The 17,133-nt window shown below is 40.1% G+C and overlaps 1 protein-coding gene across 1 annotated transcript in view; it reads left to right on the top strand.

Annotated features, from left to right (window-relative positions):
- The window catches only part of ATP8A2 (ATPase phospholipid transporting 8A2), a 287,313-nt gene that overhangs the window by 39,819 nt on the left and 230,361 nt on the right, over positions 1 to 17,133 (top strand). Inside the window, exons 12-19 of the mRNA XM_005417776.2 lie at positions 791 to 868; positions 3,186 to 3,274; positions 3,980 to 4,024; positions 5,284 to 5,359; positions 11,682 to 11,787; positions 13,116 to 13,198; positions 14,798 to 14,847; positions 16,954 to 17,023. Coding sequence (XP_005417833.2) covers positions 791 to 868; positions 3,186 to 3,274; positions 3,980 to 4,024; positions 5,284 to 5,359; positions 11,682 to 11,787; positions 13,116 to 13,198; positions 14,798 to 14,847; positions 16,954 to 17,023 — 597 coding nt within the window. The remainder of the gene's footprint in view (positions 1 to 790; positions 869 to 3,185; positions 3,275 to 3,979; positions 4,025 to 5,283; positions 5,360 to 11,681; positions 11,788 to 13,115; positions 13,199 to 14,797; positions 14,848 to 16,953; positions 17,024 to 17,133) is intronic.

The following is a 17,133-nucleotide window of genomic DNA, read 5'->3' on the forward strand; positions in this document are numbered from 1 at the left end:
TTTTTTCTTGGTTTTTTGGGGTGTTTTTTTGTTTTGTTTTTACATCCTGAAGCTGGCCTTAAGATCACCTCTGAAATGGACCACAATGTTTTTATAAGGAGATGATGTTGCCTCACAAGCAAACAGTGATCCCTCTGTTCAGGGAAGCTTTGACTTCAACATGTCTTTCTCAAGTTGTGGGCCAAAAATACTCTAGTGGTGGCTCTTAAACTGGACAAAACCAGGAGTGATACCTTTTGTTGGTATGCATGAATACTTGAACTTTGAGTAATGTAGTAGGTTACTGTAAAACATGTGTAAGCAAAGTTCAATATGTCTGTTCCTTGAGCTGCTTGTAATGTAGTGGAGATGCATATCAGGGAAGTTGCTTGGGTTTGTGTAGCAGCTGTTTCTTTGTAGTAACAGAAGAAATTCATTTCATGGATCTACTAAAATTGTCTCTCGTAGATGTGGCTAGAGCAACTGATTTTTCTAACTGACCACCTATGGTTAGCGTGGCTAATGCATGAACTCCTTTCTACTGTACTGAATTTGGTTTTTTTTTTGTGTTGCATCTGTAGTTTATTAATTGCCTATAGTTGAATCTGTCTTTTCTCATGTCCCTGTAGGATGGAGATATACTTTGGAAAGGAGGCACCCACATTCATCTGGGGATGATGTTTGTCAAGCATTCAGAATGTGTGCTCATAGCATTAAGACAGTCAAGCCAAGTTGGAGCTGACTAAAAGAAGAACAGAGACTTTAGTGTTTAATTTGCATAACATAATTCTTAATTTTGCTGTCATTTCAGGACATAGATATGTATTACCCTGAAACAGATACACCTGCAATGGCCAGAACCTCAAACCTTAATGAGGAACTTGGGCAGGTAAGATAACATTTTCTGAAGTCTCATGATTGTGATATACTCTCTCAAGAGCAAAGGTATGAGAGCAACATATGCAAGATTGTACAAGATGTACAAATCAGCTTTATTTTGTTGCTCTGTGGCTTGGGTTAATGGGACATTATTTTCTCTAGTCTGAGTCTTACAAGTGAAATAATGAGATCACAGGATTAAATGTAATGTAGTGTAGGCAGTTTTATGTTCAGGAATTGAAACTATTTCTTATGTGCTCTCTAAACTTTATTCTCAAAGGTCTTGGAGCGATGCTCTGTGATTTTGGCTGTCTATACCAGAACAGAACATACAGGGCTAGACTTATTAGTTTTTGATGTTTCTGACTACTTCACTGGAGATGCAAGTAAAAAAAATGCAGTTGTATTCCCAATTTAGGTATTGTGATCCTTCAAGCATTTCTATTTTCCATTCAGATAATGATAACTGCATATTAACTTCTAGTTGTGGTAGGTTTGTTTATTCTGCATATAACATTTCTTCAAACCAGAAGGGCTTCCCAGAACAAGCTTACTGGTTAATATGACTTTGCTATTGGAATTTTGTAATACTGTTGAGAAATGGTAGCTTTTTCCTTGACCACCACCAGGGTTATGGGTTCTGAGTAGAGGGATAGAATGTCAGAAAATATAGTGCAGAAGGCAGTCTCACACTTGAGGAGTTGCAGCTGTACTAATCAACAAAGATTAAGAACAGGCCTGAACTTAATAGGCCACAGCTGTGTCCAGTAAGGAGATGAGTGCTACAAAAGAGTGGATTAGCTGGGTGAGGAGAGAGCTGGAGTTTGTTGGCTGTGCTGTGAAGAGAGCTGGAGTTTGTTGGCCGTGCTGTGAGGAGGGAGTCAGTGCTGTGGGGAGCTGCCCATGAGAAATCACCGAGAAGATATGAGAGCTTCACAATAAGATGGCAACAGGTCTGTAACTGAACTATGTGAACTTCATGACAGGCATGAATTTAGTATTGGAGGCAACATTATGTATTTAAACATATGTATTTTATTGAAGGATAATAATATCCTGCTCAGTAGAGGGGTAGTCAATTATTGTTCCTGCTTAATCTGATCATTTTACTTATGAATGCTGAAATTTGATTTCTGTTTAAATCACTTTGATGTGAAGTTATCAACCTCCAAATTATGGTGTTATTTTTGCCTGAAGTAAAGGATGTGTGGCATAATGTATGTTGGTGGCCCATATGTTATTTTCAGGAATGGCTCACTAGTGATTCTGTGTAACTAGACAAATTTTTGATTCTTTAATTGAATTACATGTTCACAGATGCCCTTGATATTTTTGTTTTATGGTGAAATTATTAATGACTTAAAATTCCTCAGAAGTGTGGGTACCCACTTTGACATCTGGCTAGCAAAGGCTCCATTTCCAATGCTGTATTTCAGTAGCAGTACAGTGCACAACTAAAGGGTCGCGTTACCAGTAGTGTAGTGCAGTGTCTTAAGCTGAATGGCAATTATTGAGGAAACGCTTCTTCTAACTATAGTCAAATTATTTTTGTCTTTGAGTTGTCTAACTCTTTCATGTTATCATCATCCCTTCCTGGTTGAAAGTCTTACTTGGTGCAGAGGTACGACTGTGGTATCATTAACTTGCAACTAGTTTTGGTCTGTTACGGCCCTTTGAAGATGGGAGTTTTGAATCTGTTAATGCTCCAAGAAGTTGCTTTGATGGGGTTGCCTCCAAGTTTTACCTTAAAATCACTGTTTCCATTAAGGGATTATTACTTTGGGCAGTGCTAACTGTGGCTGTGTTTTGTGTACTTAAGGACTGCTCATGAGTGGACATGAGATAAAACATTTTTGGTTTACCTGCAGAGTACCAGTTGGACTTACTCTAGCATATTCTGTGCTTATAGGTAGGGGAAAAAATAATCCCCAAACATTCCTGGTGATCTTTGAAACACAGACTGCCTTCAGTGTGTAAAATCCCAGTGAGCCTTCAACAATCCCAGGAGTCTTTGTTTTCATTTCTAATCACTCTTTGAGATTAGTACAGTTGAAAGATGTGCATTTGTAGAGATCGCTCGAGAGCCTTGGCAGTTGGTACTCACTATTTGAGCCTTTCCGCATTTAGAGATAAAGAATTAATGCAATTAAATAATTTGCCTGATTTTTTGTTCTGTAGATCTGGTAGACAAATCAAGCTGTAATAAGCCTGCATTGGCCAATATTGTGACATTTGAGCAATATGACTACTCTGAGTATCTTCCTGTTTTCTGCTTTGAGTTTTATTGCTCTTTAAGTTGAAAATCAGACTTGTTTTTTCCCTTCCAGGTAAAATACCTGTTTTCTGATAAAACAGGTACTCTAACATGCAATATCATGAACTTTAAGAAATGCAGTATTGCTGGAGTGACATATGGGTAGGTATGATTTTACAAAAAACTCTGTAGCTTAATGCGTGCATATTACTGGTACAAAATTTTATATTGAAAAAGGATTAGAACACTGTATTCTTCAGTTTTTATCCTAGCATATTTTATGGTCTTAATTAGTAGTTTTCATTCTCCTGTCCTGCAGCACAAATTATGAAAGTCAAACCTGGGGAGTACTTCACATGAAGGAAAGAAACTTGCTTCCTAGCTTACCTGATCATGATTTAAACAAAACCAGAAGTGCTAAATAAGCTCTGGCCTTTCAAGAGGGGAGAAGTTGCAGTCCAAGGGTAGCCATTATCAGTCATATTTCTGTGACTTGAGAAGAACCAGAATTTTGTTAGAGCAGTGTAGTTGTAGTTATAGAGCTTAATATTCCTTGAACAAGAGGGATGGATACCTGCTTACTGGTTTTATTCTCTTCTGTCAAAAGGATTCCTTTGAGTCATCTACATCTTTGTATTTGCTTCATGTTAAATGGGTAGTCTTAAGATCTCAACTTAACCTTTGAATTTCATGTTAGCTAAATTAGATATCTCAAAGGCAGAAAATTTGATTCAAATGTATGAACAGCTGAACCCATGGTTCCAACATATGTTTTTATGGGATGACTCATTGATCTTCGCCTTCTACCTATTTTTTTTTGTTACTAAAGTGGAATAAATGTTCTTTTTTCCTTTTTCTACTCCTCAGTCACTTTCCTGAGTTGGAAAGAGAACGTTCATCAGAAGACTTCAGGTAAATACATTCCAAGATGTTTATGTTCTGTATAGCAGAGTGGGTACAATCTATATAAAGACTGCTTTCCAATTTGGGACTGGAAGAAGCCCAAGGGAGGAATGCATTTGAGTAAAATGGTCTTCCAGTGGGAGCTTAATGCTGAGCTGGTGGGTGGTGATGGATCTACTCTTCTGCTTAGAGATTTCATATGTGAGGGGGGTGAGGAATAGGCAGTGGCTGGGATGCTAATGCAGTGCTTATTTATAATTGCAGACAGTCAAGTTAAAAGCTAAAATTAACCTACTTTGCAGGAGCCTTACCCCTAGCTAGAGACTGACTGTTGCTCTTTATGATCACTAAATTCAGGCCTGAAGAGAATGAGAAGAAAAGGGACTTTATTAAAATGCTATGTTTTAGTAATTAATCATGTCCAGAGAATCTTCTTGTTTTTATTGGGAACTTTAATGAATAGAGGTGATGGGTCTATCCCATTCCACAGAAACTAGTGAAGACCCAGAGGTGTTACACGGTATCAGTGAAACACATTTTGATTATTGGGAAGGAGGGGAAAAGCCAGGGAGGGCTGACATGGATTTGAATGGCAAATACAGGGAAGAAGTTAATTTCCACCCAAGAAACAAGTCAACACTGAATGCTGTTAGAAAAGTACTTGGTGATGGGCTAAACTGGGCTTCTCTGCTGGTCCAGCTCATTTCTATGATCTTATTTTAGGAAGGTGATAAAATGATTTTTCTTCTGCTGAGAGGCAATTTCTATGGATCCCTCTTTTCTTCCAGTATGTTGCCATTTTCTTCATTGCTGTGTTTTCTTTCCTTGTACCTTTCTTTTCTATTCAGTTCTGTGAAAGTTTTTCCTAGGTACTTACTTGGAGACTTAAAATCCTCCAGGAGTCAGCTTGAGGCAGAATGCTCTGACTAGGGAGGGAACTTAGGGATATTGAACGTCGATCTATTTTATGAGCAAGCCACCCTGAAATCCATTTATCTTAAATATGCTTAAAAACTGCTATTGCTACATCTGTCCCAGGAACTGCATTGGCTCTCGAATCTTCTGAAATACACTGTCAGCCATAACCATTTTGGGTTTTTTGCTGGTGTTAATTTTCAGCACTTGCTGCATTACTCATATGATCTTTTCACAATGCTTTCAAGGACACTGGAGTCTTTGCTTTTTAAATTTGTTTCCCAAGAAACTAGATGAAGTACTAAGATTGGCAATGTTGCCACTTGTTTGAATATGCTTGTTTTGCTCTGCAGCCAGCTACCTCCTTCCACCAGTGAATCGTGTGAATTTGATGACCCAAGACTGCTGCAAAACATTGAAAATGATCATGTAAGTCTGCTCTTTGAATATCACGCCTCTTAAATGCCCTGTTCTGGGCTTGTCTGGAATTGAATGCTGAACAAATCTATTTGTGTGATTAAGTCTGCTCTGTGAGTGTGTCATGCAAGCACAGAGGGGGTAAATTGGAATCAAAATAGCTCCCTCCAACGCCTTTCTGCCCACTTGTCTTACAATTGAATTAAAGAAGCAATGGCATTGATACAGATTCTAGCTACCTCTAAGGCAGCTTCATATATTCTGTTGTATATGGAAGATAATGCTTTGTAACAAGTTATGATAGAAATTAAAATTCTTTAAAAGAAAAACTACTTGGAGTGTTGAAACATCTATACCATTTTTAGCCGTAATCTGTAGCATTACAAGGTGGTTCTGGAATGAGCCTTAAGTATTGCAAGGGTTTTGAGTCCTAAAGGGACCTAGTCTTTACAGTGTCAGTTCATCGTTTATTTGGAAATCATGTGGGTATGAAGTGTCTGACTGGACACCAGACAATTAATTCACCTGCCAAAAAGCATGACCCTTGTTCTCTGCAGGCTCTCTCACTGTATGGGGTCTGAGCATTGGCAAGCACAAACTCAGTCAGCTGATTGCTCTCCTTAGCGTAGCTTCTGCAACTGGGCTGGTTTAGTTTAGTATGAGCATGTAAAGTATACTTGCAATATACAGTTTGTGTGCAGGAAAGCTTTGCTTTCTGTTCTTCTGGGCAGTACTTAAGAACTGCAGCATGGTGTGAATGCTGTAAGGGAATAATTACTTGGTGTGGCACCATGTCTTCTGCAGGGTGGTGGTGCCTAAAGGTGGCTCCTGTGCTCTAACCTCCAGCAAGGTGACCCACTCAGGACAGTGCCCTGGTTTCCTATGTGGTTTTTGTATTCATGTACTCTGGAAAGATTTCCCACTGGACATGACTTGCAGCCAAGATTTGCACATGTCCTATTTGTTCATTTATGGCTACAGTTATGGTTTATGGCACTTGCTGACTCCAGGTATTCATTCTGGTTTAGGTGTAGACTGCAGGTAAAATGTCTTTGAGCTCTTTCTGGCTGCTGTTGCTTTAGGTATGCATAGAGAAAAATGCTTTGATATATTTTAATAGTCAGCAGAAGAGATGTATCTCAAATGAGCTGTGAGATGGAATTTCTCACCTAACCTTGAGATGGCCTCTTATTTTAGGGCTACCTAATTATTTGATTTTCTCTGGGTGGTTTCTGCTTTGGGGGATAGAAGAAATATATGCTGTTGTAGCAGACAAATAAGGGATTTTGGTAGCTTCCCTAAGTGTTATTTAGTCTAGACAGCTCAGTAGTCTTCTATGCTGAACCCTTTTCCAGTTTCCTTTTTGCTGGTTACTTAAGCAGACAAATGTTGATGTCATTGTGCAGCTGGCTGTTGGGCTGAGCATATTGTGTGAACTCAGCCCTCAGACAATGAGTGGGGAAATTACTGGCCAAAGATACTTTTCAGAGCCTGACTGTACTGGAGGAATGGGTGCCACCCTCTGGCAAGTGGTGATTTAGCACAAGACATGAGAATGCAAGGACTGCATATGACAGTTTGCTGAGCATGTTTGGGTGTATTTGTCAGGCTGTGGGTGAGAGGAGGGGCTGAATTCCAGAACAGTGGTAGAGAGCAGGGTCTTTCTGGCTTTTTTTGCGTTAGGTCAGCTACTGAGGTGCATAAACTGCTTCTTTCTATCTAAAAATCTATATTGTCTTAATTTTTACAGCTGATAGATAGCTGCAGATGCTGTTTGCAGATGTCTGTCAATTTCTACTCATTTAGTGAACTGTGGTGAAAAACTGAAGTGTTCTAGCATAAGCTACCTAGTGAAGTTAGATGGTGTTGTGCTCGGGCAGTTCCCTCTGAACATTTGCCCTTCTGCAGCTGAAGGTGCAACTGTGATCTCTTGTAAGCTCTCACTAAGTGTTCATTGCTCTGCTCTTGAAGATTTTAATTTTTTTTTTCAATTCAGTCACAAGTGTTAGTTTAGAGCTGTCACAGTGCCAAGTAATTTTCTTTCCAGGTTGCAAATAAAAAATTATGCACTTGTACTCATGAGACTGTCTTCCATCTGCTAGGAAGATTTGTAGCATCCTGCATCACCTCTAAATTTCATAGCTCTTCTGGGCCACTGGTGTGTAAGGGCTGACTGATAGCCAAGTCCGCTTTTGAGCAGCAGTTAAAGAATTATTGCCCTGTAGGAATTGTTCCAGGGAAAAATAACTTGTCTTGAAAACCTGTGGAGGTTTCTCTTGGCTGCTTTGCCAAGATGTGGGAGAAAGTACCAAGCTCTGTCTGCCTGTGCTTTTTCTTTGTATCGGCTTCTTGGATGAGTTGTGCAGCTGTACCAAGTGTATGATGCTGTCTTGTTTCTATAGAGAAAATGGCATCAGCTCTTAGTCTGATAAGAGTCTTTGCTAAGACTGGAAGGAATGTTTGGTGAATATGCTAGATGGTCTTCATCTTGGTGCTTGCTAGCTGCCTATGTCCTGCGAATGAGCTCAGAAACGCAGGCCTGTTTGATGTGGGGTTATGTTTTACACTAGTGATAGGAGAGCAGGGAAGGAGGTCAAGAAGGAACTAACTGACTTGGTTCTCATCCTAGACTCCCGTATCTCCCAGGATTCTCTCTGAACTTCATCTGTGAATTTCAGTTTGCATATGAACTTTCTTCTGTGGCCCCCAAATTATCTCTTGGCCAAGAAGCAGCAAATATGGTGTAGCTGCACATGCATGAATTGGCTCAGTGAGTACACGTGATGAGTACTTCAGCAGCTGGCCAGGCAGAGCAGACAACTGTTGTGCTCACATTGAGCCTTTACCACACTGAAAGTGTTTGTTTAGACCTCACCAACATGTCTATTTATTCTTGTGGTGTGTGGGAACTGAGGCTATTATCCCATCAAGCTTTGTTGAAATGACAGCTGTCATCAGCTGATTCTTAATTCCATAGGAAAGCAGACCCAGAAGAACATATCATGGCTAACTGTGATGAAAAACTGAGATTTTAAATACAGTAGGGGGGAAAAAACCTATTCAGGTGATGAAAGCCTATGGGAGGCTTTAGTTCAGATTGCTGGAAAACTGTCCAAGCACATCATTTTATAGCTCACAATAAAATTGTTAGAGCTTGCTGAGATATATTTTTCTCTTATCTGTTTTTGTTCTTATTGTGCGTGGGACTTCAGTACTTTTGTTCAAGTGCAAGGCAGTGTCTTTAATTATAGGTCATATCTCATTGGTTTTAGGCAAGATACACATGAATTTCATTCTCTTGATTATTCAAAAGCTGTTTAATGTCTTCGCTCAGTCTGTGCCTGAAGTATCTTGGTCTCCTCCAGTCCTGGCACTTGACTGTTCTGGGGGTGCTCAGCATGGCTGATCCTCACACTGTTCTCCAGATACTTTAGTGAACTAAGTGGTAGGAAGTTCATATATTTTTAAGATGTTGAGAATTACCATGTAATGCTCAGTGATAATTAAGTACATGAGCATTTTCACAGTTTTCCTTGGCAGAATGTGCCACTTACATGCAAAGTAGTAAGTTCAGTTTGTTAGACTGTGTTTTAGTATCCAACTGGCCGTTTCTACGCCATTTGCTCAAAAAACTGTCAATCCTGCTCACCTGGAAATAATGTGAATGAGGACACTATTCTGATACTGCTACACCTAAAGGAAAAATGAAAGGTACCTTTAACTTCACATGCAAATTCCTTGTGATTTTATGAGACTTTTAACAGTTGAGAAAAAGAGTGTCTTCAGAGTCCAGATAAGGGCATGTGTAACATGTGCAGATAGGAAGCTCTGCACAGGGCAGTTCCCCAGAAGACTGAGGCTTGTCTCAGTGTTTTGTTCTTCTAAATATAGGAACCATGAAGGGATGAAAACTTGCTTTCTGCCCAGTAGTTTGCTTGATAATGGACAGTGCTGTGCCTACTAGATAGCTGAGCTTTGCTTTCCCTGAGGATAGTGCTTTGTAGATGACAATCCAGAACCTGCTTCCAGAAGTAGAAGACCACTGCAAAGTGTATGTGGTTCTCAGCTGGTAGGGACAGCAAACAATTCATCCAGTGGAGTGTACTTCTTGTACAGATGTTTGTAGACTAGTTTCTTAATGGATTTTTGGGGGGGAAAAAAAGGGAAGAAGCAGTGTCTTTCGCCCAGAATTGTTGACACACTAGAAGAAAAATGAGGGAAGAAGGCATTTAAAATGAGAACTATCTGTGGATTGATGAATAAGAGATTAAAATATGCAAATTTTGTTCCAACTACAGATAAATAGAGAACTAAAAATGGAGGGAGGAAGAAATAAGGCTGACCTTAACACATGAACAGGGAAGAAATGTCTCTTCAGAGACCATAAGTAAGAATACTGATAGAAGAAAAAAGACTTGATAGAAGAAAATAAGTAATAAAGCAGAATTGGTTAAGTTGTGGGACTTCTGTCTTGTGCTGGGATTCAGCTCAGCATCCTGGAAGGGATGCGTTGCCACAGAAGCCATTAACAGATTTTCTGTTCACAGGTCCAAAGCAGGTATTTGAATGCTCTACCCCGATTCATGTCTGTGCAACAAATATTGTTAGTGCTGGAACAATACAGAAAGGAAACAAATGACAGCTGTGTGGAGGAGCTGTTGTGATAAGCTGGGCCTCTGGTGATCTGTTGAAACAGAATTGGAAGATTGCCCTGTAATACATTGTGGGCTGTGAAAATACTAAGCAGCAAATCATGTTGTTGCCTTGAAAACATAAATACATACTTAGGAAGGATTAAAATCCATGTCACTACTGAAGACAGGTTGTTTCCAGCTGATAGAACTCATACTATGAAAGCTTGTTAAGGGGCTAGGTGATAAAAATGTAAGACAGACATCAAAGGTCTGCAGCAACAGATGATGAAATGAAAATCTGGCAGGCTGTGCCTTTTGACACACAGATAAAACTTTCATTACTTTGACTGCAAGTAATGGAACAGCAATTACCTCTTGACTGTAATTTGCTGTGGACTTTTTCAGATAGTAGCGTGTAAATATGTTTGTTTTCCTGAGCACAGCCTCTGCACCCCAGCATGTTGAGAGCAACAGCTCTTGTTAATTCAGTGGCATGTGACCATACAATTTGGAAGTTTCAGTATGCGAAGATAAAGGTCCTGTGTGAAACAGTGACTTTGAAAATATTCATGGCAAAGTACATGAAGTACTTTGAATATAGGGCTAAGAGTATAGGGCTTGGATTTTCAGTCTTTTTATTACGTTACTTTCTGATATGCTTACTTTATTTACACACATTGACACAGTGTTTGCCAGCTGCTGTGGTTTTGTGGCTTTTATAGTAGTTTACTTTCTACTAATTAAACCTTCATATTGCCAATGCATATGCTGTGCTAATGAAAGATTTGGAACGTAGATGATTTTTTTACATGCAAAAATTCTTTGAGAGTTTGCAAAGTCAAGTAGGGCATTCTGCAAAGGTAGAACTACTAAATTCATGTCTGAGTCACTGAGCAAATGGCCGCTGTGCTCTTCCTGACTGCTGTGAGACTATGAATCCTGTGCCAGAGATGGAAAAGAGGGAAGAATGGAATGAGGGCTTAATTTCACATCACTAAAGGTTGCAGTTGCCACAGTTGGCTCATCAGAGGCCTGTGATTTAAGTGCTAACTTTGTGGAGTTGCAGACCTGGTGTCTGTTTAAGCACTTTGGAACAGTGCTTTATGTTGCATGTTCTCTTGATGCTGAATGTGTAGGGACCATAGGTTAATTTTATGCTTGACTGGGCGCTGTATTCCTTTGGAAGGACATGTGACTTTGCCTTCTTCTGGCTGTTAAGCTGCTCTTAGCTCTGGATGTTGATCACTAAAGGTGCAGCTGCAGCAAGTTTAATTCTGGTGTGGTTGCTGTTAATCTGTTGAAAGCTGCCATTAGTAGTATTTCCTGTTGCTAGTTTGTCATCATCTTGTGGCAGGTGTCTTTGCCTATATGAAGCTTGTGGTGCTAATGAAGTAATGCTTTTACGTGGGGGGTGATGGAATGCTCAGCCTTCTGAGAGCCTGGAGTGCTCTCAGAGCCTTCTTCAGCTCTGCAGCTTGAATGAGATCTTTATCAATAGCCCTCTAGTGCATCAGTGTTGACTCTGAACTGTGCTGTCTTGGTGTTCTGTGGTCAAAACAACTGCTGTAAGTAGAGAACAGAATATGTTTTGGGATTGTTTTTTTTTTTCCTGTGATACCTAAGAGATCATCTCAGTTTAGTGAGCAGGTTCCTCAGCCTCTGTGCAGTGCTAAACCTCACTCTTGTGGTGTCCTGTCTAGCCCACAGCTGTGCACATACAGGAGTTCCTCACGCTGCTGGCCGTATGTCATACTGTTGTTCCTGAGAGACAAGGAAATACAATCATCTACCAGGCCTCCTCTCCAGGTTGGTTATTGCTTTCTTTTTTGGGAGGGAAGGGAACGAGTTGAAGGAGTGGAGGTAGATGGAAGGAAGGTCCATAAACGTCTAGGTAATTTCAAAGGTCATTGATTTTGAAAGCAAAATGTCCCCTATTATGCTAGCAGTAGATCTGGCATCTTCTGTAATCAGTACACACTGGTTTTGAATGCTTCCTACAAAACCACATAGTCCATGATGTTTCTTTAGAGATAGGTTGGGCTTAGGATCCCTTCCGTGCTCATGAGACCATGTACTCTATCTGCATGGATGAAAGTAAAAGATGTGAGTGTGTAGGAAGAAATTATTTGTTTCTGCATGAGCAGTTACTTTATTGGCCTGACTACAAACTTTCTTTCTTGATCTAGTATCTGCTTAGGGTAAGATAGGAAGCTATCAAATGCTCATACATGACAATACAACCAAAACTTTCAGAGTCTTGGCATTATTCAGGCCTGCCCTTCACCCACTTTTTTATTCCTTTCAGTTAGCACAGCCAGAGCTAGGTGGGGCCAGATTGGGGAATCTTGCTCTCCCTTGAATTTATCTCTATTAGTGAAGATATTTCTGGAATTGCTGTAGTGGTGTACTGAGTGATGAAGAAGCCTCATTTCTTATTTATGTTTTAATAGGGTGTCTGAAAAGTAGGATAAAGAGGTCATATAAGGAAGTTCTGGTCAACGTGATGAGCCGTGAGGAGACTAAGGGAGCTGTAGAGACATGAGGGTTGCTTGAATTAGGCACTAAATCCACCTATATGATTTTTGTGCTTAATGATGCTTGCTCCTTAAGGAGTCTCTGTAATTATCTACAGGAGGCGCAGGTGTTCGCCCTGATTGCAGCTCTGTTATTTGAGCTCTTAATAACACTGCCTAGTTGAGTCTCTGGAAAACAGTGCTGTATTTCTATAGTACCTGAACTTAGTACCTTCCCAGCAGAAAATGGATCAAACACATACTGTAGGAATTTAAAATAACAGAACTTTGATCTTGCTTTCAGAACAGCCTTTTCACCTTTTTCATGTGGAAAAGTATGACACCTCCACAAGAATAGAGCTCAATGCTTCAGTAGTTACAGGATATCTTACACAGATTAAGTACTAGGTTTGTGTAGTTGATAGTGCATGGCCTTTGTAGGACTAAAGTGTTGAATTTTTTTGTGGAGGGCTGTGCAGAACTACTCTTAATATCCCTATGCATGGGAGTACATAGGAAAAGGGATTTTGTTTTGGCAATCTGCCATATTGAAGTATGGGTTTTGGAGTCCTCTTTAATATACCAGGTTAAGTTCAAGCTTTTTGTGTTTTGTTTTGGCAGATGAAGGAGCATTAGTAAAAGGAGCAAAAAAACTTGGTTATGTCTTCACAGGACGGACTCCCCACTCTGTTATCATCGATGCGGTAAGTGGTGGATGAGCATGGCACAGGCTGCCAAGCTCTTGCAGAGCATACAGGTGTCCTCTCTGGTGCCTGTGAGGGCCCTTTTCCAGGGCCTTTAGGATCCTACATGCAAAGGGCTTGTGTACAGTGAGAAAAGTTTTCTTAATCTATTTGAAGATGCAAAGTCCTTTGCCCCTCTATGTGGCACGGGCAATAGGAAGTTGCAACCTTGCATGGGAAATGACAGCAGCTGTGCCTGAAAAATATTTCCTTTGTTCAGGAAGCACAGATGGGAACACTCACATTAGAAGGAAATTAATGTGTCTGGGAGGTTTTCTGACTGTTATATTTAATGCTGTTCTTCTAAACGTTTCATTTTTTTCTTCTGAGTAAGATCTGCAATAGAAGATGTAGCTGTGTACACAGGGGTGCGTAGTTACTGGACTGCAGTTGGCACAGGCAGCCTCAGGCTCATGGGGCCACATTCAGACTCAAGTTGCAGTCTAAGCTAAAGTGGCTCCAGATTTACACAGATGCAGCTAGTAGGGTGCTTATAAAGAATAATGAGTCTTTTTTTGTCCTTCCCCTCAGGTATGTTCCCTTTCAAATTTCTTGTTACACTGCCAAGCTAAGCACTTGAAACATATCTTCTAGGACTTGCCACAAACTTTTTACAAATTCTTAAACTGCTTCTTAGTTGAAGGGGAAGAGCTTAGGATGAATAGTGTCATTAGAGCCACCTAAATGCTTCTCTCCTCTGCAGGAACAGCCAGTTGTATATTCATAGTTGTATACTCATAATGCCAAGCTAGGGGCATTGTTAATCTATAGCCAGCAATAAAAGCTGTCATTCCCAGAGATTCCCGTCTCTCCTGATTGCCTGCATTAGTGGCAGCATGTAGAAAATGGTTTGGAGGTGCTTTTTAATCTTGGGGTTGTTGCTGAATTGATATGTGCCTTGGACAAGTCTATACTGCAGTTAGATTTTACTGCTGCGCTTTAACTGCATGCTACAAATGCCACTGGAGTTCTATGACTCTAACTCCTACTGCTCCCTCTATGCGTTATACAACAGGAATGACAGTGTTTTAAAATATTTCTCCTGCTTCGGGTTGCTCCTGCTCAGCCCCAGCAGAGAGTTGCTGGTGATAACAGGAATTTCTCCTCAGCTAATCTTTTTTTTGGCCGCGAAAAATAGAATTAATATTTTTGTGAATTTAAATAAAAGAAATACTAATGGAGGTCAGTCAAAGGTGGTTGTAATACTAAACCTGGAGGCCGTGCTTATTTTAACTTGGAAAAACGCCTACAGCCCGTAATGCGTCTTCTAATGGATGGTTGTTGAGACTAAACATGCAGCTTAGCTTTCAGAGCATGCCTAATCAAAAAGGATTCTAACTCCTTGTAATGGTGTGGCAGTAGTGAATGAAGGATGCCACAATACAGGATGTTCAATTAAGTTCATGAAATAGGGCTCTGCATCCTTTAACCAGCGGAGGGAGCCATTGCCGCATTTATTTACACTGGGATGTGTGACAAAGGCGCCTGAGCTCAGCTCGGGTGATTGCACGTGTAAGAATATAATGTAAATTATATTTATTCTTTTGTTTTCTTTTGCAGCTGGGGAAAGAGAAAACCTTTGAGATTCTTAATGTGCTGGAGTTTTCCAGGTAAGTTTTCCTCTAATATGTGAAATTTTGGTTAATAAGAAAACACTTCTTATAACAAATGTTATTTAGAATAAAATATTACAGCTGATGCAGTGGAAAACCAGAACTTCCTTAATTTTTTGTCCTACCTCTCCCTCTTATTTCTTATGTACTGTGACTGAGTTATGAACTGGTGACTGTTGGCATGCCATCATTGAACTTTTTCCTGCCACTGCAGCTCTGTTCATGTATTGAGAAGTTGCTGGCCTGGAAGCATCTTGCTCTGACTCACAGAAATCCTGATTTGTCCCTTGTCTACTTCAAGAACATACTTGGAGATTGCACTTTTATAGTGCTTCTGCAAATTACTTATTGAGTAGATGGAAACTGCACCTGGAAGTGCTTCTTCTTAAGATCCATGCCAGCTGTGAAAATATAAACCTTGCAAGCACTCCTAATTTGTCAGACTCATCAGGATGGGCATTGCTTGGGTAGCAAGAAGCTTTGTTGAATCCCCTAAGTGACTGGAAATAACAAGATGCTTTCTCTTTGTCAGTTGATAGAGTTATGTCAGTTTGGATGGTGCTAGTCAGTATTCTTTTGTTTCTCTTGTTACTGTTGTTTTTTTTCTCTTGCTGGGGATTAAAACCTTCAACTCTTGTTCTCTGCTGTCTTTGAGTTGGCTGGTTGTGCTCAAGGACTGTGTAAAACTAAAGGTAGGGATGATTTGGGTAGGGGGCTTTTCTTGTGTCCTGACTTGCTTTGAAGATTATTCCTGAGTACTTCCCTCTTTCCAGTCAGAATGTAACTATTTAAGCTACTTGTGGGAAAAGGCACTGGAAGACTCTTGGAGGGTTTGTGACAAGTTGACCAGCACCTTGGTGTCTGTAGGCAGGAGTAGCTGCAGCTTGCATGCAGCAGAAAAAAAGCTGTTTTAGTTCTCCTCAGTGTAGCACCTTCCCTCCTAACCCCTGAGGGAGTTCTGTAATTAGTTTTTGAAAAGCACACAGAAGCTTCCCAGTGTCATTAGGATGGTGCAGAAATTTCTGAGCAGAGGTAACTGCTGTTCTTCCAACCCCTCTTCTGAGGCTTAAAAGCCTCAGAAAGGATTTGTTTTGTCTGATGATATGTGCCAAGAGCTTACTTTAGTACACATGGTTCTTGCGCTGTGAAAAGTGACTACATTTCTCAAAGCAACTTCAAGAGGAAAAGGAAGATTGCTCTACACTCTCTGCACATTTGGAAAAACTGAGTAAGGAGGATGCTTCCAGGTTGGTCCTTTTGCTGAGGAAAAGATTTGCATGAAATCACACGTTCTTAGGGCTCCCTTAATGAGAGTGGATTCGTTTGCATTTCCCTCTTGGAAGTTGTGAGTTTTTTCTGGTGGCTCTTTTGAAGGAGAGATTGATAAGTAAAACATCAAAATTTCTTTTAGAAAAATTATCTTTGCCTGCCTTCCTTTGTTAAATGTTGGTGTACACTATGCTACTGTCTGCATTTTTTTTTAAGATATATGCCAAATTTGACTGTCTTGTCCTTGTGCAGGGGGCCTGACTTCCTGCTACTTAGTTCCATCTGTGTGAGTGTGATTAGACCAATATAAAGAATTGATAGAGGCCAAGAACTGATCTATACCATTATTGTTTTCTATTATGTTTTTACTTTCTTTTAAGTTAGTAAGTTAAATAACTGCTCTTGTAAGTGGATGGTTGTTTCAATGTCTGTTATGCCAACACTAAAGATGTAATCAGCCTTAATGATTGCATTTCTAGAGTCTCCAAAGCAATTTTGTTTGAGGAATAAGGAAAAACTGCCGCAGAATAATGAGAATAAATGTGAATCCCCTTCTTTCAAGATGATTTTATACTATCTTGCTTTTTTTCAAATTCTTGCTTGCATATGGGTGTAAGTCTGGAGTGCTTGCCAATGGGAGGCATAGGGCTGGAGCTGGAAGTAGGCAATTTAGTATATCTCCTTGTGGTCAAGGGTTGTGGGATCTTAAGTTACTGCTGCTATATCCCATTTAATCTCAGATGCACGAAACGCATCTGAGAAAATCCGCTGGCTAGAACAGCAATTAGTCTTTACCACTTTAACTAATGAAAGCAAATATTTTTATTTCAATAGCAACAGGAAGAGAATGTCAGTGATTGTTCGAACTCCGGCAGGACAGCTACGTCTCTACTGCAAAGGGGCTGTAAGTAATTATGCTGCCTAATGGAGAACACTGCCAGTTATTGTTTCAACAGCTGTGGCTGATGCTGACATTTCATGTCTCATACATAATACCTGTTGGCTTTCTGTTTA

This window comes from Geospiza fortis, unplaced genomic scaffold (assembly GCF_000277835.1).
Source record: "Geospiza fortis unplaced genomic scaffold, GeoFor_1.0 scaffold16, whole genome shotgun sequence".
Taxonomy (NCBI): Eukaryota; Metazoa; Chordata; class Aves; order Passeriformes; family Thraupidae; genus Geospiza; species Geospiza fortis.